Below are 22,250 nucleotides of genomic sequence, written 5' to 3'. Positions count from 1 at the left end.
AAAGAGGGAGAGTGCTCTTACAAATATGAAATCATTTATACAAACAATTTTTTTGCCTCTTAGGTATTATTTAAAAAATAACATGGAAACAGAAACCTTATGTTCTGATGAAGATGCTCAAGAACTGGTTAAGGAAAGCCAGCTCTCCATGCTGCAGCTCAGCACCATCGAACTGGCCACCCAGCTGTCCATGCGGGACTTTGATCTGTTTCGTAATATCGAGCCTACTGAATACATTGATGACCTTTTTAAGTTAGAGTCCAAAACAGGAAATACTCACTTGAAAGAATTTGAGGACATTGTAAACCAAGAGACATTCTGGGTTGCCTCAGAGATTTTAACGGAATCAAATCAGCTTAAACGAATGAAGATTGTTAAGCATTTTATTAAAATTGCACTTCATTGTCGAGAATGTAAGAACTTCAATTCCATGTTTGCAATAATCAGGTAAGTTTGTACAAATATTGGTATATGGCTTTGTCATGATATTAGACATGAGACTGATTTTTTTGCTGAGGTATTAAATGGCTAAGAGAAGAAAAGTTCAATTAATATATTTCTATTGAAGTATTGTTAGATTTAATACATTTTCCACTCTGGTGAAACTAGCTTTTTCTCTCTTTGTTTCCTCCACCTTTCTGTTACTTAAACTTTGTTTTTGGTGAATATGAGTGATTGCCTTCCCATTTTCCTCCTTTCTCCCCTTTGATGGATTGTGCCCTCTTTGGATGTGTGCCCAGCAGCTGATCTTTGTCATCAGACTTCCGTACTGTGCATCTTGCAGTACCTTCCTCACTGTGATTTGGCACTGAAAAATCACAGCGTGGTGTCAATGCTTTAAAAATTGCTCTTTTGAAACAACAATAGTCATAGTAATGGCAGCCTCTTGGTGAGCTCTTCCTGTTTCCTAGGCACTGCATGAGGTATCACTGGATGTGTTGCCCCTCAAGTGAGGTAGGTCATTAGAACCATAAAAGTCCTTCAGAATTCCTAAGCCCAGGAATTGTGGATGGTTACATGAGTTCCTGGGAATCTTCCTCCTTATCCCCTCTCATTGTGAGAAGCCCGTCCAGGTAATGTATTTTCTGACCCTCATCCAGGACATTGCTGATCAACAGATTCCTCTTAAAGCAAGTCTGATTCAAAAGGGGGGTGGGGGGTGTAGTTTGGGCCATTTTAAGGACATTTGCATATATGTAATATATATTTTATATATAATACATACATGTATATGTTACACACACACACACACATCAGCATAATTCCACCTTACCGAATTCTGTCTACATACATTCCTCAGAATTTAATGGTAATTTGTTCCTAGTATTCACATGAAATAAAATTTGACTCTTTATAGGCACTGTTTAAATCATAAATCTGTCATGGTAATAGGAAACTATGAAGTTAACCAGGGGCTGTATTTGATCTAGACGCTGTAAAAAGAGTATTGAATAGAGATGGAGTGTTTAGAATCAACTGCACCTGCATTTGAATCTTGACTCTCTCATGGGAAATGAAGACCAGTTTTCTCACCTATAGAATGCAGGAATTATACCACCTACCTCTCAGTTTTTAACAGCTAGGTCTAAAAATGGGAACAAAGATGCCATGATAAACACTTGAAAGGCTAGAAATTTAAACTATTTGTATGGGAAACATGGAGTAAAAATTTGAGAGTTACAGACTCCATTTTGGAGTACTCCATGAAGAAAATGGATTGACACCAAGAGAGATCTCTGTGTGAAAAGTGTGTAGAAAGAACACTGTAGAGAATTAAAAACCATACCCCAGTAACCATTCTTAGTTTGGGGGTAAAGAAGAGAGTCCATGCAAAGAGATAGGGTTTGATGCAAGAAATAGTAGAGCAGTGCAATTATGAAGTGTCATTGAAGCTCAGGAAAGGCAGTAGCCCCAAGATGCGTATAAATAAGAAAGGCCTAGGATTTGGCTAAAAGGCTTGGCTTTCATTCATTTTGTTATAAAGAACATTTTATTATACATATCATCAATACTTCATGTAAAGTTAATTGCTTTGTATTCTTATATTTAATTAAAGAATATCAAAGAGCATAAAGGACATTAAATTTTCAGCAGAGATGACACAGGTCAGTCAGTCAGTTCTGCTTTGTATTAAATAGTGTATTTTAAGTTCTCTCTGTTTTTTCTTTAGCTAAACAGCTGTCAATTTTATCATTTCACAAAACCAGTTTTTAGTTTCCTTGCTCTTTTCTGTTGTTTTTCTGCCCCCTGTTTTATTTCTGCTCTGCTATTTGTTATTTCCTTTCTTCTCCTAACTTTGGGCTGTTTCTTCTTTTTCTAGTTCTTTGATGTGTAACATTAGGTAATTTATTTGAGATGTTTCTATTTTGTCATACAGGTATTTATCACTATAAACTTCAGTCTTGGAACTGTTTTTGCAGCATCCCATAGTTTTTGTTATGTTGTATATCCATATTCCTTTGTTTAGAGATTTTTTTTTAATTTACGTTTTGTTTGCTTTGTCGACATTTGTTGTTCAGGGTGTGTTGTTTAATTTCCACATATTTATAGATTTTCCAGTTTTCCTCTTGTTGTTAAATCCTAGTTTCACAACATTGTAATTGGGAAAGATGTTTGGTATGATTTCACACTTCTTAAATTTGCTGAGACTGGTTTTGTGGCTTATCTTATGATCTGACTTAAAGAATGTTCCGTGCATGCTTGAGAAGTGTTTTCTGCTGATAGTATGTCCTATATGTATCCATTTGGTCTAAAGTATGGTTGCAGTCTGAGGTTTCCTTGTTGATTTTCTGTCTGGATGATTATTCATTGCTGAAAGTGGGGTATTGAAATCCCCTACCGTTTTTGTATTGGCTGTTTCTTCCTTCAGATCTGTTAGTATTTGCTTAATATATTTAGACGCTCCACTGTTGGGTGCATATATATTTACAATTTTTGTGTCTACATGATGAGTTGACATCTTTATTATTATATGACCTTTTTGTCTCTTGTTTCCATTGTTTGGCTTAAAGTCTGTTGTGTCTGATATAAGTATAGATACTCTAGCTCTCTTTTGGTTTCCCCTTGTGTTGAATATTTTTTTCCATCCCTTCACTTTGAGCCTATGTGTGTCCTTTAATCTGAAGTCACTCTTGTAAGCAGCATATAGTTGGGTCTCATTTTTTAATCTATCCAGTCATTCTTTGCCTTTTGATTGGAGAACTCATTCCATTTACATTTAGAGTAATTATTGATATGTAATGACTTACTCCTTCCATGTTATTTATTTATTTATTTATTTATTTTTCTGGCTGTTTTGTAATTCTTTTGTTCCTTTTTTACTCTTCTTGCTGTGTTCCTTTGTGGATTGGTGATATTTCGTGGTGGTATACTTCATCACGAAAAGACAGGGTTCTTTGGAAAAGACAATAATGCAGGGAAAATAGAAAGCAGCAGGAAAAGAGGAAGACCAAACATGAGATGGATTGACTCCATAAAAGAAGCCATAGGTTAAGTCTACAGGAGCTGAGCGGGGCTGTTGAGGACAGAATACTGTGGACGTCACTCATTCATAGGGTTGCCAGGGGTTAGAGCTCAACGACATGTAACACACACATGCTCTGATTCCCTTTTCTTTTTCTTTTGGGAGCCTACTATAGGTTTTTGCTTTGTGGTTACCATGAGACTTACATACAACATTTTATAACAGTCTATTTGATGCTGATAACAACTTCAATCACATACAAAACTCTACCCTTTTACTCCCCCCTTTTATGTTTTTAATATCACAATTTGCCTTTTTATAGTGTGTATCCATTAACAAATTACAGGAGCTGTAATTATTTTCGATACTCTTGTCTTTTGACCTTGATACTCAAGTGGTTAACACACCATCATATTACGGTATTGAGATTTTTCTGAATTTATGTATCTACCTTTATCAGAGTGTTGTATGTTTTCATGCAGGTCTAGTGCTGATTAATTCCCCCACCTTTTGTTTTTCAGGAAAGTCCTCTTTCATTTCTCTAGGATAACTTTGCCAGATAGAGTTTTCTTGATTGGCAATTTTTTTCTTTCAGCCCTTTGAATATATCATCCCATTCTCTCCCGGCCTATATGATTTCTGCTGAGAAATCTGCTGATAGCTTAGTGAGGGTTCCTTTGTAGGTTAGTCTTTTTTTCTCTTGGTGCCTTTAGAAATCTCTCTCTCTCTCTCTCTCTCTCTCTCTCTCTCTCTCTCGTTGATTTTTGAAAGTTTTATTATACTGTGTCTTGGAGAAAGTTGTTTTGGATTGAAATAATAGGGTGCTTTGTAAGCTTCATAAACTTGGATGTCCAGATCTCTTCTGGTTTGGGAAGTTCTTTGCCATATTTCTTTAAATAGGCTTTCTGCCCCCTTCTCCCTTTCTTCTCCTTCTGGAACTCTAGTGATTCAGATATTGGGTTTTGTTTTGTTTGTTTGTTTGTTTGTTTGTTTGTTTGTTTGATAGTTTCTTACAGATTATGTAGGCTTTCTTCACTCTTCATTCGTTTTTCTCTTCAGACTGGGTCATTGCAAAATTCCTGTCCTCTGCCTCACTGATTCTTCTCTTTGTTGATGCTCTCTATTACATTTTTCATTTCATTCATTGAATTTTTCAGCTCCAGAATATTGGTTTGATTTTGTGTGTGTGTGTGTGATTTCTATATCTTTGTTAAATTTCTCATTTTGATTATTATTTTCCTGATTTCATTAAATTGTCTTTCTGTGTTTTGTAGCTTATTGAGTTTTCTTAAAATAGTTATTTCAAATTATTTGTCACGTTAATCATAGATTTCCATGTCTTTGGGTTTGGTTACTGGAAAATTATTGTGAACTTCTGGCAAAGTCATGTTTTCTTGATTTTTCATGTTAATTTAAGTTCTGCATTGCTTTTTTTTTTTTTTTTTTTTGAGGTAGCAGTCACTACCTCCAATTTCTGCTGTCTTCAGGATGGAAAAAAAAACACCCTTTCATCAGCCTTGCTATGGATTCTGAAACCGAGCTGTTGTATGAGTACATGTCTTCCATGCTTTCTGCTCCTTCTTTTGGCAGAATTGTGAAGCTTGTATGTCTTCTCTAGATCCAACAATGCGCCGTATCAGTTGTTTATAGCTTCGCTCTTGTTTTTGTGAGGGTGGCCTACCGTTCAAGTTTGTGGTTTCTCCTTTGCCTGTGGACTCTGGCCTGTTTGCTGTGTGTGCTCCCTCTCTACCAGAGCTTGCTGTCAGGGAGCCAGCAGCAGAGGTGGGGGGAGGTATGGGTTTGGTCCACAGTGCACTGCAGGTGCCCATGGGTCAGTTGGGGGAATCGATGGGTGAGGCTTTCCCCTTGTCTTCTGAGCAGGCTTTCTGTTGGAGTCTAGAGGCATTCAGGAGGGACTGCATCCCTCTAATGCCCTCCAGGAATCTTATATCTCACTCTCCTGATCTGCTGCCTCCCCAAAGTCATGGAGCTTTCACTTTAATGCTCTGTATGCTGCAAGAGAGAAATGAGTGTCTTTGGCAGCACTCCACACAGCTAGGAAAACCAAGCATTCACTGCCCCTTCCCCTTGTGGGAGAAATCACAGGCCATCAAGTTTAGCCCTAAGTTGTGCCACCTTGCGGGGGGTGATGCCAGCAAAGTCAAGCTATTCCTTTTACTCACTCCAGTGCATCCAAACTCTTGTTTTGCTTTGTTTTGTTTTACTTCAACGGAATGCTTGAACTTCTCTGCAAACCTGGACTTCCACATAGGCTCTCTTGTCTGTAAGTGACTGACCAAACCAGTGTTCTGAGGCGTTCCCGGCACAACTGAGGAGCTGGAACCACGTCACAGTCTCCTGTAGATTCCATAATCAGTACCAAAGTCTGTCTGCCTAGGACCTGGTGCACCCGTGGGCGAGGTCCTCCCAGCTCCCTTGGAGTATGGTGCTGCCCCACAGCGCCCACAGAGGCACTTCTGTTCATAGATAAATGCCAACAAGAGACGTCATGTACTGCCATGATGCTGACATCACTCTCTCCAGTCATCTCTTGGTTGAAGTTTGTCTTTTAGTCATTTCTTGAAGAAGGGCTTGTGGGAATTACATTTCCTGAGTATATTCAGAGTGTCTTTCTGTTGCCTTTGAACTTCAGTGACAGTTTGTCTGGCTTTAAAATTCTTGTCTCACGTTTTATTTCTTGGAAACTTCATAGACATTAGCTCCACAACATTTTATGTAATGGTTCAAGTTTCTGAGATTACTCCCAGATTCTTTTCCTTATCTCTGAAGTCATTTATCTTTTACATGGGTGTTTCTCCATCTTTTTTAGTTTGTATCAGATTTTCTGGAAATATGGTACCTATTCAGTCTATAGATTCAGTTCTTTTGTTTCTGGAAAGTTTACTCAAATTTTACCTTTGAATATTTTTTGAGTTCCATTCTTTTTGTTTCCTTCAAAGATACCAATTATACAGATTTCATATCTCCTTTGTCTTCCATAGCATTTTCTTTCTCATGATTTTCAACTCTGTCCATTTCCATTGAATTGCTTTTATTAATCCTTTCCTCCGTGTCATTTGCACAACATTTTAGCAGTGTCCTTTTTTGTTTATGTAAGTTCCAGTGAGGCCTTCACTTCTCTGTTGGTTTTATTTTGTCTTCCATTGTTTTCCCTGAACCTTCATAATTTTTTAAATCAACTTCTCTTATATTTTACCTTAGCTCTTATCTCACTACATTAAACTCATTATTTACTTTACTAATTCATTTGAAATCATGTGTAGGTCATTGATTAGTCCTAGTTTTTATTTACTTGTTGGCAACATTTTTCTGCTTTAGTTCCTTAATTAATTGTTTTTCCTTATAGCAGCTTGTTATACATATCCTGTGTTCATTCTTTGTTTTAAATGAAATGAGTTTTTCTGTACCAACTGTCTGCAGGAGGTCCACATGGAGAGGAGCCAGGGCAGTGTTCCAGGCTAGCAGGAGTTGAGCTTTGTGGGAACTGTTTTACCCTGTACTTCTTTCCAGAAAATGGAGATGGCAGGTTTAGGCTGCTTACAACCCAGAGTTTCTCCCTTCTCTCCTGTCTCACTGTTAAGTGGCTCCTCACCAAGATGTTCTATCACTGTGTGTACTGTTTTCATCTTCCTTTCCCTGCCACTCCCTGCTAAAGAACAGAGTCCAGCCCCACCTAATTCTATCTGCCTATAGACTCTGTTGTATTGTTCTAAACAGGGGATTGCTGTTCTGCCTTCAGGGTGAGTTACCTGCTTTGGAGAACTATGGATGGTAGTACAGAGGTAAAGGAGTGGGCAGGAGTTGCAACCTAATTGGCACGAATTATTTTTCAAGTTAGGACTTCTGAGCATGTTTAAAATCCTATAAAAAAGAGGAGACGTTGAATACATGGAGGCCCAGAGGACATGATTAGAACCTAAGGATACAGAAGTATCGTAATCAGAGATGTGAGTGGACAGCATCTCAGAGAAGGGAGGCAGCCTCAGCCCCAGAACCTGCCTCGATTATTATGTAACATTTATGTTCAGCATTACTTAAGCCACTCGTAAACAGATAATGTCTCCATCAAGTTACTTCTAAGTAAAACAAATGAAAAACATTGTGATACCCAAAGTTTTTTTTTTTAGTTAAATGTCTATTTTATGGAATTATTATTTGTCACTTACATGCAAACTATAAAATAAAGGCTGTAGGTCTACAACTATAGGCCCAGTAATATAGTTCCTCTGAAAGAAGATTTCCCTTTTTTTAAGATCAAGGAGTGCTTTTTATTTATTATTCCTTGGTTCTCCTCTATTTGTACACATTGCAATATGTCCCTGCTTCTTTTAGCTTTATTAGAGAAACCTGGTGTATGCAAGTTACTAATCCGAGTCCTCTCTTTTACGGGTCCCTTTTTAATGTTTTTCTTCTTATCTTTGGCAGTGGCTTGAACCTGGCATCTGTAGCCCGACTCAGAGGTACTTGGGAAAAGTTACCAAGCAAGTATGAGAAACACCTGCAAGATCTACAAGACCTCTTTGATCCATCTAGAAACATGGCAAAGTATAGAAATATTCTTAGTAGTCAAAGCATGCAGCCTCCAATTATCCCCCTCTTCCCCGTTGTCAAGAAAGATATGACATTTCTACATGAAGGTATTTAAAAGTTATTTGAAAATTAGCACGTTTAGCTTTAGCTAATTCTACAGAATTGTGATTCATTATATTTAATACATCTTTTCACCCTAATGATTATATATCACTAAAATAATTATATATTACTAAAGCTTTACCCAGTTAAGTGCAGGAAATGCGATTAAGGTAATTTTGGATTGGTTGCACCCCTAGCTGCCTGGCAGAAGCAAGTTTTAATTCTCTGGTTGAATGAAGCATCGTCTGAAACCTCAAATTATTTCTATAATTTTTTATACACCACATCCATTTGGTCAGAAATAATCAGGGCCATCAGAAGAAAAGATAACATGATTAAAACGCAAAGGAAAAAAAAGACAACAGACAGGGACCCACAAAGGATCCTGATTGTGGAGTTACAGAGACAGAGCCACATGGGCCTGGGAACAAGCGAATTTGTGTTAAGAGACTTTAAAATAACTACTTTGAATATGTGCAAAGATACAAGAAAAACAACACTGAGAACTTTGGCAGAGAACATGAAGATAAAAAAAATAAATGTAAATTGTGAAACTGAAAAAACAATAACTGGATTAAGAACTCACTGATAAATTTAACGGTAAATGAGACATAGTTGAGAGAATTAATAAATTGGACAATAGGTTGAAAATATCCAGAATGGTGAGACAAAAAGATGAGAAATACAGAAAAGAGTATGAGACAGTAGCGAACTTTTATCCCAGTCTACATTCTGTTCATTCTTAGTCCCAGGATATAGCCCTTCAGGATCCCAACCCAAAGTGTTGGAGGTTCACCTGAACTTAAGTTGTTTCCTCTAACCTCGGAAGTCAGGGTGGTGCTGCTCAGTTTTTCAGCTCAGCATCCCCCTTTTCTGAAGTTAGCAGATGTCCCGAGTCAGGCACTGGGAAATGCTAAACCTGCCCCAGATCTTCATTCTTCTTTCAGAGCTTCACTGCCTTGATACCTTTTTGATGCCCCCAGACATTTATTTTTTTCTATTTTTGTCCAAATTTTCTAGTATTTCTCAGCAGAAGGGTTTTCCAGATTGCCTAGTCTTAAACTGTTCCCTTCCTCCGCCCCCCCATTATCACTCCTTTTTCATATGGAGATACTATGATGCACTGACATGCTCCCTCAAAATAAGTTCATGTGACTTGAAAGTGTTTTTCCTGATCATTTTGTTTCCGGCTCGTGCTGGGACCCTGAACAATTCATATGTCCAGTGTATAGGTGCTGTGTACTCTGAGAAGGGGCCACCATGTGTGCCAGGCCCATGTGGCTCTCAGACTTGGCTTCAGGGACTTGGGGTTCCACAGAGGCACCTCAGGGGCTGCCATGGAAGCTGAATGGGGTCATGCTGTTAAAGACAGGTGTGGAAAAAAACCACACTGCACTAGACACATGGCCCTTTGAACATAAATTGTTTTGCCTTGTGGTTTGAACTGAGTAAGCCAGCAAATAGGCTAAGTCTGGTCTCCTCCCTTCTTAAAGGAAGACCATTTTGAAAATCATGTGAATGTTTTCTTAGACAACTACTTAACAGAAACAAAAATTATGAAACCTTATGAACAAGCGAATTTGTGTTAAATGGTTATAGTCATGATTATAAATTCAAATTCTGGGAGAGGGAAAGTGAGTGGCAGACTGTAAACTGTTTACCCCTCTGAGACAGCCACCTCTTAATTCTAATTAATTATTGCCATTTGGGAAAATACACCTACTATTTAATCCCCCAGCGAACCCCTCCTTTTTTCCTTCAAGAGAAGTCAGAAATTCTTGTTTCCCTGGAATATATTCTATGTCCTAAATGTTGACAAGTCATTTAACAATTTTTTTAAGTATTGTAAATCAAAGAAAACATACCGGGTTAATTAAGCCCAAAGGTCATGCTTTGTGACCTCTGGCTAAAACCTAAGTTTTCGAGTGCTGTAACCTGCTGCTCAAAAGAACAGATGCAGTACCTGCCTGAGAGTGGCTGAGCACCTGGAGAATTGGATTTGAGGAGTGACACATTTTACAGCATAATGAAATTGGTTTTAGATGCTATGCTATTTATCACTTTCCAGTATTCCTAATCATTACTTTCTAGGAATACAACTCCTCCCAATAGGTCGTTCCCTGGGAGCAGGGTGGGACAATCAGTGGGTTTATCTTAAAAGCTGAAGTGGCAGTTTGAGAAAGAAGGGTCTTATAACCCCAAGAATAATAACTTGACTTCTGCTACCTTTATCCAATTTTGAAAATTAAAAACTTTTATTCCATAGGAAATGACTCCAAAGTAGATGGTTTAGTAAATTTTGAGAAGCTAAGAATGATTGCCAAGGAAATCCGTCAAGTTATTCGAATGACTTCTGCTAACATGGACCCAGCTATGATGTTCCGACAGAGGTATGGCCTCGAAGTGTGTGAAAGTGTTACAGAACGGCATCAGGAGTGATGCAGTTAAATCCTGATTTCCCTTTATTGACCATCTGCCATTTGTCGCGTGCTGTACAAAGTGCTTTACACACCCTCAGGGTAATCATTTACCACAGGAACCCTTAAAGATGGGTGATACTGGCCTTTCTTTTACATGAGGAAACTAGAAGCTCAGAGCAGTTAGGTGATATGGCCAGGATTACATAATTGGCTGAGATAAGAGCCCTAGTTCTGCATTGCTTTTGAGTACATAGATAGTTCTGTATTGTTAGTTACTTAAAATATCAGCTAACTTACATGGAAGAAAATTGCTGATCTTTACTGAAGTTATCAGAGAGGACAAATGCTTTCACCTGGTTTCTAACCTAATTTCTATAGTATTAGTGTGTATATGTCTTTTATTTTTACTAAATATTTTTAAGTTCTATTTCCATTTAAGTCATACTTCTTCTAAAATATATTCTTTTTCTCAAGTCATAATACTGCTATTTATTTGTAAGTTCTTTAACAGAACTTAGTGCAAATTTTAACATGTTCCATCTTTAATAAAAGAAATGGTAAATATTATTTTATTCTATATTAACCTGATCTTCTAAGAATGCTTTTTAAAATTCATTTTTAATTATAATAATAAAGCCTTCCTCAAATTATATGAAACTTACAGAAAGTACGTTGCGAAGTTGTTCCCAGTAATCATTGTAATTTTCAAGGTAAATAAACATTAGGGCTTTAATTTTTGGTCTGATTTTCTTCTGGGCCTATGTGCATAGCTTCAGTACATAAGAACTTTAAAAATGAAATATTTACAGAGGCCAACACAATTCCTGTGGCTTAAAAAAGTGTAGTCTACTAAGGAAACAGAAATACTGGTTCTTTAAAAATCGGTGATGGAATTTTTGTAACCAAACAGTATCTGTGTGTGTCAGGGTTGGTTTTTTGTTTTTTTATTTTTGTTTAAATCACTGTTCAGAAGTCTTTGTTTTTGTAAGTAGTTGATCTGATAGTTGCTCTAGTTTAGAGAGCCTCAAAGTATGGAGGAAGGGGTGTGTCAGACTTCCTCTTCCCTACCCATCCCCCTTCTTCCCCTGAGAAGCACCACATGTAATGAGGTAGATCGTTGCTCAACATTGTGGAGATAGAAAACAGTGAGAACCAGGGACCAAAGCAAACCTGGAGGAAGGTTTGTTTTCTTTGTTTTTTAAGTTCTTGTTCTTGTTGCGTGTCCCCGTACAGGGGCCCTGCCACTCCCTGGCATCTCACATGGACCTTCATTTTCTCATGTATGTTAGCATGAAGGCATGAATTTGTGACCTGCTAGACCAGCAGGTCTAGTGCCGACTATGCTTCAGAAATGAGCAAAGAATGAAAATACTGAGGAAGAAATTAATAAACTTGGCTGTTTTCTTGTGAATGAATGGCCTGGGCTAAGTAGAATACAGTATAGAAGAAAATAAAACATGTATAATTAGATTGGATTGAACTTTTGTCAGCCAGTGCTGAAATGTGCTATCTTTCATTAAGAACATAATTGTTTTGTGGTGCACTTTATGTTGTGTGGACAAAGTAACCCCTTTAATTTTAACAGTAGTCAATTTGCTGACTGAAAAACAATTTCGGGCCACCTGCACTGGAGCTCAGTGGGTGCAGGCCTGGGGTGCGCTGAGGCTGGGGGGGGGCAAAAATATGAATAAATTAATAAGAATAAAAATAAAAAACAATATTTAGTCCAATTGTACTATAAGGATATACAGTATTGTAAAAATTTTTACATATCTTTAATTACTTTTTAAGTTGAATTTGTTGGTCATAATTACTAATAAAACACATTGTCAGAGAAATTTCTGCACTTAAAAATTAAATTATAAATCATTGTTCCTTATAACTTCATCCAGTCACTTAAATAAGCTCAAATATCCTTTCCAAAAAATGTTTAAAAGTTGTACTCCTTAATTTAAGGTTTCTTTCCCTAAACACTTTGAATTCACAATTTATAGTAAATAAATGTTTTTCCGTAAGCTTTTATTAGCATAAGCCTCCAGATGAATTAGGCATTAAAAATATAATTTGTCTAAAGGCATATTTTTAAAATATTGTAGGGTTTTTGGCCTGCAGTGCCTATCATAATTCATTTTATTCCTCTACAGTCCACTAAAGTCATTTTACTATTAAGCTACCGTTTTTTTTCCTAGTGCAATTTTTCTGTTCTATTCTGTCTCCATAGTTTTTCTGGCTCTCAACTGTTGTCTTTTTTCTGTGCTTTTCTATTCAAACACATGCTTCAATGTTTGTGGCTCTTGCTTACAGGAAGAAGAGGTGGCGGAGTCTGGGGTAAGTGTAGAGGTGAATGCAACTGGAATGGAGGTTGTGCAACTCTTAACATAGACTGCATCCTTTTCATTAATGCACGCACATGAAGTAGCATGCGTTCTATTAACCCTGGCAGCCTACATTCCTGACAAATGGCCTTTTGCTAACAAGGTGAACGTAGTGATAGAACCAGCTTTTTTTTTTTCTTTGTCTTTTCGATTATTGACGTCCCATTAAGTCTGTTTTAGATTTTAATTTAGCAGGGTCAGTTAAATGATGGTGGTGATAGGAAATACTTGTTGTGTGCTTGCTATGTGCCATACACTGTTCTAAGCACTTCATATGAATTATTTAATCTCCAAACCACCCTATAAATTAAATCCTGTTACTCCCATGGTGTAGGTGGGGGAAGACGTAGTTGTCTAAATTCTTACATCTGACCAATGGTGGATCCAAACCTAAGTAGTTTGATTCCAGAGGCCACATCATTTTCTTTTATTCAAATGCCATGTTTTATAAAAATATAAGTATGAAAATGGGTAAGAGGTTTGTTTATAAAGGTTACACTTTTCCATCAGTTTTCCAAAAAGAGGCAACCTTTATCTGAGCTATATGATAAAATTGAGTTAGTAAATAATTGAAATAAGTGATTTTAATTCCTCAGATCCACTAATAAACTAAAAACGCAAAGCATTGATTGAATTTTAAATTTCTATTTTTAATTAAAGACTCCCATATCTCTCTTAAAATTGTAATAAAATCAGAAACTACCACCTTTTGTTGTCCAAATAAGTTCGATCTATGCTTATACATCGCTAGATATCTATTTAGAATCATAGAATGTTTAGGATCTTATAAATCATCTATATAATCCTTTGATTTTTTTTTTTTGATGAAAAAAGAGATGGTTTTTGTGGATGAAGGGATTGCCTAAGAAGAATTTTATTACTTTAAAACTCTAGTGAATAATGCAGTTAGATACTTTTATTACATGTAAGGACTTTTTGTGAGCCACTTATTTTAACTTGAGTCCTGTCTTATTTGTGGTCTTGTTTTCTGTTGAAGCTTGGTGAACTTGAATTTCCTTTTTCCTCCCTTCTTGTATATTTCTCATGTGTTTTCTTCTATATTACACATTTATGTCTTGGTCTCTTCTGGTCCTTCTCACTGAAAATAGAAGTTGATTCCTGGCATTACTATTATGAAGAAAAATACTTGGTCACTATATCTTAGTGAGAATTTGGGGTGTTTGAGTGACTTATAGAACACATTTTCCAATTATCAGCTTTAGGGTTGCACTGTACGATGCTAGCAGACACTAAGTATTTCCATTTTTACATCAGAGCGTTTTCTGTTTTAAAGTAGAAGACATTTTGTTGTCATTTATAACAGTGTTTTCATTTATTAGAAATTTTGTATGTCTTAGATTTGTGGTATGTCACTCTTTGAATATAAACTAAGATAAATTTATTAAATGTTTGTATTAAAATTTGCTCCTAAATTTTGGGACTTGATTTTGCTGCATTTCTTTGAATCTCAGACATCAGTTATTGGACACACAATTATTTTAGGTACCACTAAACGTATAATTGATGAAAGAGCTGTTATGTAAACTTAGGTATGCATTTTTATCACATAACACCCTTTTGCATTCATAAAAAGGAAAATAAAAGCAAATTAAATTGGTAGGTCTTTCTAAAACTTCATATTCAGAATATGGATCTTCTAAATCATTTTTAGTTATTAGTTTCTGGGTTTCTCTTTTCCCAGACAGTATTGCCTGTGTGTCATCAAATGTATTGGGAATGCAACACTTCTTAAAATAAGTAGTGAAAGAAGTAAAAGCTACTGGTGCTGGGCTCTGAGGCTGGCTTTGCAAATACTTACAGCTAGCGTCCTTTTCACGCCTGCTTTGGGAATGTTGTTGAACTTGTCAGATTCACTACCACCTTTATAACCATTTGGTTCCTGGAAGTTAAAACGGTGATTCGTTGGATTTTCTTCCAAACCGTTCTGCAAATTTTGAAGTTTCTAAATGTGTAAGCAGTGACGACCACGTCATATTTTCTGCTTCACCAGTAGCAATTGAAAGTTGCCAGCAAATGTAACACATTATTTCAGAGATCTTAAAATTCTGAAAGGAAAACACCGTAACACTTTTACAGCTTTGTTTCACTTAATTTACAATGAAAACATTAAGATTTTAGTGTCTATTTTAAACTGGGTATATGAGCACCTAAGAACAGATTATTGTATGGCTGTGGTTGATATATTTAGAATATTTTTGTGTAAATATTAGGCTAACTTAGAAAATCCAAAGATACCTTTATTTTGAAGTGGCAACTGCCTTTAAATAAAGATCATCTTAGAACCTTGTGTTTGCTAGCCTTGTTAGAAAGGACAAATAGCATTGCATTTCCTGTTTTCCTAGATATAGTCACTGTAGAAGGGGGTTACCAAAAAGAGTAGAATTGAGCAAAGCTCTAGCTTGTTTGAATTGTGGTTATTTCTGCCCAGCTTGCAGTTCCATCACATCAGAGACATTGCAGAAGGAAGGTCCAGGTCCCAGCTCCCCAGTCGTAGCACCCACATATTACCTAACCATTCCGTATGTGAGTGAAGCATTGAGTAGCTTTGTATTTCATTTCTGACTACATTGGGTTGAGTATAAGTCCTGTTGTTGTTTTTTATTGGTGTTCTTTCTGAATTTTGGCCAAAATCTGGTTACTGGCAATGTTGGTCAGCATGCTAAGAGACTGGGCCTACTGTAGACAGGAACTGGTGATGGCTATAGTGTGTCCAGTGGCACAGGCAAGCAGAGACGCTCTAGAAACTCCGGTGCAGAAGAGCCCGGTGCAGAGGTCTGCTGAGGATGGACCTGGCCTGACTCGGGCTGTGGCCATTTATTCAGAGTGGGGGTGGGCCAGGGCCAGAGGAATGCTTTTACTTGTCACTATATCTTAGTGGGAATTTGGGGTGTTTGACTCCTGTAACATATTCATTGATTATCCACTTTAGGGTCATATTATATGATGCTAGCAGACATGGGTTACATAGGCACAAACACAAGTCTGGTGGAATTCATTGCTCAGGGGAGAATTGTTCTTTTGAATTCTGCACTGTTGCCAAATCTTAAAACTTAGAACATTGCCATATGTGCCATATTACTTTGCATTAATGCTCTTCATCTTTTAACTCATTTACATCAGCATGCAGTAGCATTAACAGAACAACATTCTTTTAATCTCCAACCTGCCATGTGTACATAATTCTCATCTTTACAGCCCCTTATTCTGATCTCCCATCTTCTTACAGGTCATTGAGTCAAGGCAGCACCAACTCAAACATGCTGGATGTTCAGGGCGGTGCTCACAAAAAAAGGGCACGACGCAGCTCTCTGCTTAATGCTAAGAAGCTGTATGAGGATGCCCAGATGGCAAGGAAGGTGAAGCAGTATCTCTCCAGTCTGGACGTCGAGACAGATGAGGAGAAGTTCCAGATGATGTCATTGCAGTTGGAGCCTGCGTACGGGACCTGTGAGTACAGCTTTTCTTTTATGTGACACTAAGTAGCACAATAAAATAGAAATTAATTTCTCTAGTATTAGACTGAAGTTCCAAGAAAATTGTCACTCACAAAAGATTTCTGACATAGCCCATGCGTCATGTTCTCCTATTAAGCAGATACTGAATCTCATCCATTCTTGAGGATTACTGATGCAAGAAATGGAGGGATAAGTAGTTCGTCTTTAAAAAGCATTATAAAGTCTTGTAAAACCTGGAGCATTATACTGGAGAACATTTTTACTTCCATCCCTAAATTAAGGGTAAAAAAATGTCACAGATAACATTTACCAACTAGAAAATAAAAGAAATTTAATTAAAACATAGATAATAGGTATATTATAGGTGTCAGTAAATAAGGTAAAACAAGAAAAATCAGATGCATTCTGATATTGTTAACATATAACAAACATGGGGAAAGAGAGCCTATTCTCAATGATTTTTTTTCCTTTTTTTTTTTTTTTTAGTACAAAACAATGCATGTGTGTCTGAGTCAAGGCATTCATGAGTTGTAAAAGGAGAAATCAGGGATGGTAAAATACACTGTATTTGTTGGAACAACAAAATAAAGATGATTCTTAAACTATAAATGAATGGGTGTGTGTGTGTGGGTGTGTGTGTGTATACCAATAGGAATCATAGAACTTGATAAAATGTTGACAGAATATAGGATGGGGAAGGTTCCAATTTTCTATTTCTGTGTTTCTAATTGATAGGGGAAATGATAACCATCATAGGTTGGCCCTGAGATTGATAAATGGTATGGTATTTGCATAGAAATAAAAAAATAATATGTCAACAGAGAAGAAAAGAGAAAGTGGAAATACAACCAAATACTGATTTAAAGATTTTAAATGTGACAGTGAATTTTAAAGTACAGGGTAAGGACAAAATAGTCACAGGGATGTAAAACACAGCATGGAGAACATAGTCAGTAATACTGTAAAAACTATGTATAGTGTCAGATGGGTAGTAGACTTATCTGGGGGATCACTTCATAGATTACATAAATGCCTAACCACTACGCTGTACACCTGAAGCTAATGTAAAATAGTGAATGTCAACTATAATTTAAAAATATAGTCACGGGATATAAAGTACATAGGGAATATAGTCAGTGGTATTGTGATAGCTATGTACAGTGTCAGGTGGGGAGTAGACTTGGGGTTACACACCTTTGTGAGGTGTGTAAATGTCTAATCACTGTGTAGTTTTGTACACCTGAAATAGATAGATAGATGGATAGATAGATAAATAGATAATGAGCTATTCAGTAAATGTTGCAAAAACAGTATCTTGAACTCTTCTACCAATAGGAAAAGGAATGGAGTGTGATGGAAAGAACACCTATGAAAGATGGAGATATAACTTGAGTCTCATTTATTACCATTTGAGCAAGGTTCTCCTCATCCAAGATCTGTTTTCCCAAATGTAAAACTCAAGAAAGCGTTTGGAATTTGTTTTATCCCTGTGATCTTTCTACATTAAACCTATCAAATTAGGAGAAACAGATAAAACAATAAAAGCTAATGAGAGCTTTCTGTATGCCACAACCATGCTAAGCACTTTATAAACAGTGTCATTTACTCCTCACAGTAACCTGCCTGTGAGGTTATAATACTAGGATTGTATTCCAGTGAGATAATGCACCAAAAAACTGCTAACACAAAGATGTTGTTACAGTGAAAAGGAAATTCCACAGATACTGAAATACTAGAGAATACCTAGGCACACTCTTTCCTTCTCAATTTGAGGAATGGTATATGGCCATTAAAAATAATCAATGTATATAGACTTGGAAGGTAGCTGGGAAGTTTCCACCACACGTGGACTATGAAGGATAGTGTCAGCCTCGGTGTGGGTGCCTGACAACTGCAGTGGATGCCTGAAGCTGAAGCTGACTAATAATGAATGTCAACTATAATTGTATATATATAGATATAGATATATATAGAGAGATATAGATACATATATATGTAGATATAGATAGATATATGTATCTAGATATATATGTAGTCACAGGATGTGGAGTACAGCATAGGGAATAGAGTCAGTGGAATTGTAACAGCTATATAAGATGTCAGAGGGCCAATAGATGGGGGGAGGGGGGTTATCACTTTGTGAGGAGTATAAATGTCTAACTATTACATTGTTTTGTACACCTGAAACTAATGTAAACAAAAGGATAGTGTCAGCCATGTAAAAATGGTACATGTCGAAACTAAAGACTGAAAAGGTGTGTAGAATCTTTAAAATTTATTCATGTTTTAAAGTTCAAAGCCGTATATATATTTAATTTATTAAAGTACTCTACTCTGCTTTAATGATCATCAAAATTATTTTTTCCTAAGTAACTCAACATTGTTTATCATCTTATGTTTATGGAACGCAGTTTATTATTCATGCTTTCATCTGATAAAAGGGTATTTGTCTGTTTTCTCTGTTTTTCTTTGTTCGTTAAATCGGGGGATATTCAAGAGCATAGCAAACTCTTTTATGCTTTGCTCACTGTTAAAATTTTGAGGCCCAGAAAGATCCCATATGCCTGCCTTGCGTCCTCCCTCTCCCCCACACACTCTTGCATAACCTTTGTTTTCTCACACCCACCTGAGACTTATTTCTTTTCTCATAACATTAAGTGGTGTCCTTCACTACATATTTAATATTGATTTAAAATGAGAAGACGTATGGGTCTTTCTTTCTTAAACTGAGTTTTGCGAAAATTTAATTCAGTGGATATTTCTTTAAATTGTTTTGAGAGTCTGTTTTATTTCCATTGCATAATTGATTTTTAAATGTTTGAATAATGACTATCCCAAACCCAAACAATAGTTGATTGCTGAGCATTGTAGAATTTGGTTCTTCCTAGTAAGTCAATTTATATGTGGGCTTTGGCACTCATCTATGAACTCTTTCTTATATTTAAGGTAGTCTGTTGATATTTTTCTTTACACTGTAGCAATAAGATGTCAGAGAATTGATTAGTTTTGAGAGAAGGGGGAAATGTGTTTCATAGCTCTAACCAAAAGATGATGATATCTTGGATTCAGTTAGTTGGTGTGACACTACTTTATTATCACCCAGGAGTCTCTCTGTATTGACTTTCTGAAATGTTCTCTAATTCTTACCACTCAAAATGTTCTCTAGGCTCTCATAATAAAAGCATAGGAGCTAACTATTGTAGCTGTGCTGGGGCAGGGTAAGTTTGATAATTTTGCTCTTATCTTGGTGTTTTAAACATACACTGTGGAGTTCTGAGGTTGGACCTGCATTGAAACCATTCTGAAAAACTGACTGAAGAATTTAAAAGTGCTACCTGAAGGAAGCAGTTTTTTTTGTTTGGACTACAGTATTGATTTTATGCAAAGGAGGCAGCTTCTTGTTTCTTAAATTAGAGTTCTCAGTTTTTAATTCTGACATTCATTTTCAAATATTCTAACCTGTCGCATCCAGCGCAACACAGGCAGTGAGCGAACGAGAAGGGGCGGCGAAGGGTTAAGAAAGAAACCGAAATCAAGAAAGTTATGAAACAGGGAGCCAAGGGTCTCACTAATGTCCAAGAGAGGACATTACTTCAGCCTCAAAGGACTGAGAGCCCCGAATCGGGCCACCTTGTGGCTTTTATTGATGCACACACAAGGAAGTAACATTGTTTTCTCCACGGTCTGTGAATTTCAGAATTTCAAAGTGCAGAATACATTATACTAGGAAACTGATTCGAACTAATCACCCTTGCCTGCAAGCAGCGGAACCGTAAGTCTCAGGATGTACCTCCCCAAGGGACAAAACCTTTATGCTGAAACTTACTGATATGAATAGGTGGAGAACTGATGTTATCACATCATTGAATCTCTTCCCAAGCAGGTTGTGGGAAGGAATATAGCCACAAAGGCAGAAGCTCTCCTTAGCCGGGGGAAGGTGGGGGTCTGTGCCCACCTCTGTCAACCCCATGGGTTCTCCTGTTGGTCTCCACACGGCTGTGCCTGGCTTAGGTTGCTCCCTCCGTGGGGCATCGTACCATCATTGGCTGACCAGCCATCCCCTGGGGCCAAACAGGGAGACATAAGGTGCAAGCACAAAGGTGAAGCAAAGTCCCTGAAAGGATCCGTCTCACAGACTCTCCTTTCTTTTAGGGGCAGGTACGAGGAGACAGACGGGTAGGCTGCTGCGTGGCAACACTAACCATATCTCTGGTATTCCTGTGTATGGCTGTTGAAATCATTCATTCAACAAATCCCTATTAAGCATCTGTTTTCTATGAGTCACTGGACAAATAGGGAGATAGTAGTGAACACGACAGTCTTTACTCTCCGGTTAGTCTGGTGGGGGAGAGACGTTAATTGGTTAATCACACAGATAATTGCATTACAAACAAGTATCAGTGCTGTGAAGGAAAGATACAGGATGCTTTGGGAACATAAAACACAGGATCTGTGGGGTGTAAGGGAAGCTAACATCAGGCCAATGCTACATCATGCAGGACCTCTTAGGCCTTGTTTTAGGGATTTGGATCTTTATCCTGCGCGGAGTGGCAACTCATCTAAAGGTTTGTGTAGGGCACTTGGAGAAGGAAAGTGATACCAGGTTTTCACATATGAAAAGTCACGCAGCTGTTGTATGAGAATGGCTTGAAGGTGCGCTGGAAGTAATACAATGAGGGGAGTATTTCAGTATAGAGAGAGGACATTAGTTCTGCCAGTCCGAGGTGCTTTGGGAGCTGTGGGCTTTGTTGCAGACATGGCCAAAGTCCAAGAAACATGACACAATCAGTCCCCAAAAATGGCATCAAGAAACCCTGATCACAAAGATCTGAATCTCTTCAGGGGATGGACCCCAGGTTCCTGAGGAACACACACCTTGTCGAGCACACAGGAAGGGCCTGAAGAAGATGCAGGCCCACACTACGTGGCCATGAGTGCATGGGCCGTGGCTGTCAAGGCCCTCGTAAGTCCAGGGAGGTCAAGCCCAAGATGCCAAAGCGCGGCCACCACAAGCTCAGTTCACTTACCTACGCTGCCCACCCCAAGCTCAGAAAACATGCTCTTGCCTGCATCACCAAGGGTCTCAGGCTCTGCCAGCCAAAGGCCAAGGCTGAAACCAATGCCCCGCTGCAGCTCAGCTCCCAAGGTTCCCAGGCGCAACAAAGTCTCAAGTAGAGGTCTGTCTGCAGATGTGAAGACAGAAGGACTGCTGTGATCTCTGGCGGCTGTCTTTGTGGAGCTGGTGTCCTCCTGGGCTGTTCGTACAAATCTGAGGCAGGCTCTGTCCCACAAGAAAATAACAGTAATATAGATGAGAGGGTGTGAAATTGGCCTTCAGGGTGATGGTGGAGACGGAGCTAATGAAGTTAATGGATTCAAAAAGTATTTAGGAAGTAAAATCAACAACTTCTACAAATATTTTAGAGAGAACATTTTATGATACTATGTGAAATTATTTTTTGGAAAATTAATCTTTTTTTTAAAGGGTGGTTTTAATGCAACCATTTATTTAGAATTATTTTTTCAATTACAGTTGAATATATTCAACTGTATTGAAAAATAATATATTAGTTTCAGGTGTACAACATAGTGATTAGACATTTATATACCGTATGAAGTGATCACCCCAATAAGTCCAGTACCCATTTGACACCATATATAGTTATTGCAATGTTACTGACTATATTCTCTATGCCATACTTTGCATCCCTGTGATTCTATGACTATCATTTTGTACTTCTTAATCCCTTCTCCTTTTTTACCCAGCCTCCCAACCCCCATCCCATCTGACAACTATCAAAATGTTCTCTGTATCTATGAGTTTGTTACTGTTACGCTTATTTTGTTTTTTAGATTCCACATA

General features: G+C 37.6%; 1 protein-coding gene across 12 annotated transcripts in view; it reads left to right on the top strand.

The window, feature by feature from the left end:
- Positions 1-22,250, top strand: part of RAPGEF6 (Rap guanine nucleotide exchange factor 6) — a 183,025-nt gene that overhangs the window by 143,544 nt on the left and 17,231 nt on the right. For 9 of the 12 annotated variants that reach the window (XM_074313473.1, XM_074313474.1, XM_019756037.2 and 6 more), the window contains 5 exons: positions 64-447; positions 7,910-8,121; positions 10,383-10,506; positions 12,841-12,864; positions 16,159-16,379. In XM_074313473.1, the coding sequence (XP_074169574.1) occupies positions 64-447; positions 7,910-8,121; positions 10,383-10,506; positions 12,841-12,864; positions 16,159-16,379 (965 nt within the window). The remainder of the gene's footprint in view (positions 1-63; positions 448-7,909; positions 8,122-10,382; positions 10,507-12,840; positions 12,865-16,158; positions 16,380-22,250) is intronic. The other 3 variants (XM_019756032.2, XM_019756031.2, XM_019756041.2) reach the window with 1 other exon arrangement.

The sequence above is a fragment of the Rhinolophus sinicus genome, linkage group LG10 (assembly GCF_036562045.2).
Source record: "Rhinolophus sinicus isolate RSC01 linkage group LG10, ASM3656204v1, whole genome shotgun sequence".
Lineage (NCBI taxonomy): Eukaryota > Metazoa > Chordata > Mammalia > Chiroptera > Rhinolophidae > Rhinolophus > Rhinolophus sinicus.
The sequence above is the reverse complement of the archived record's forward strand: the minus strand, read 5'-3'. Positions and strand labels throughout refer to the sequence as shown.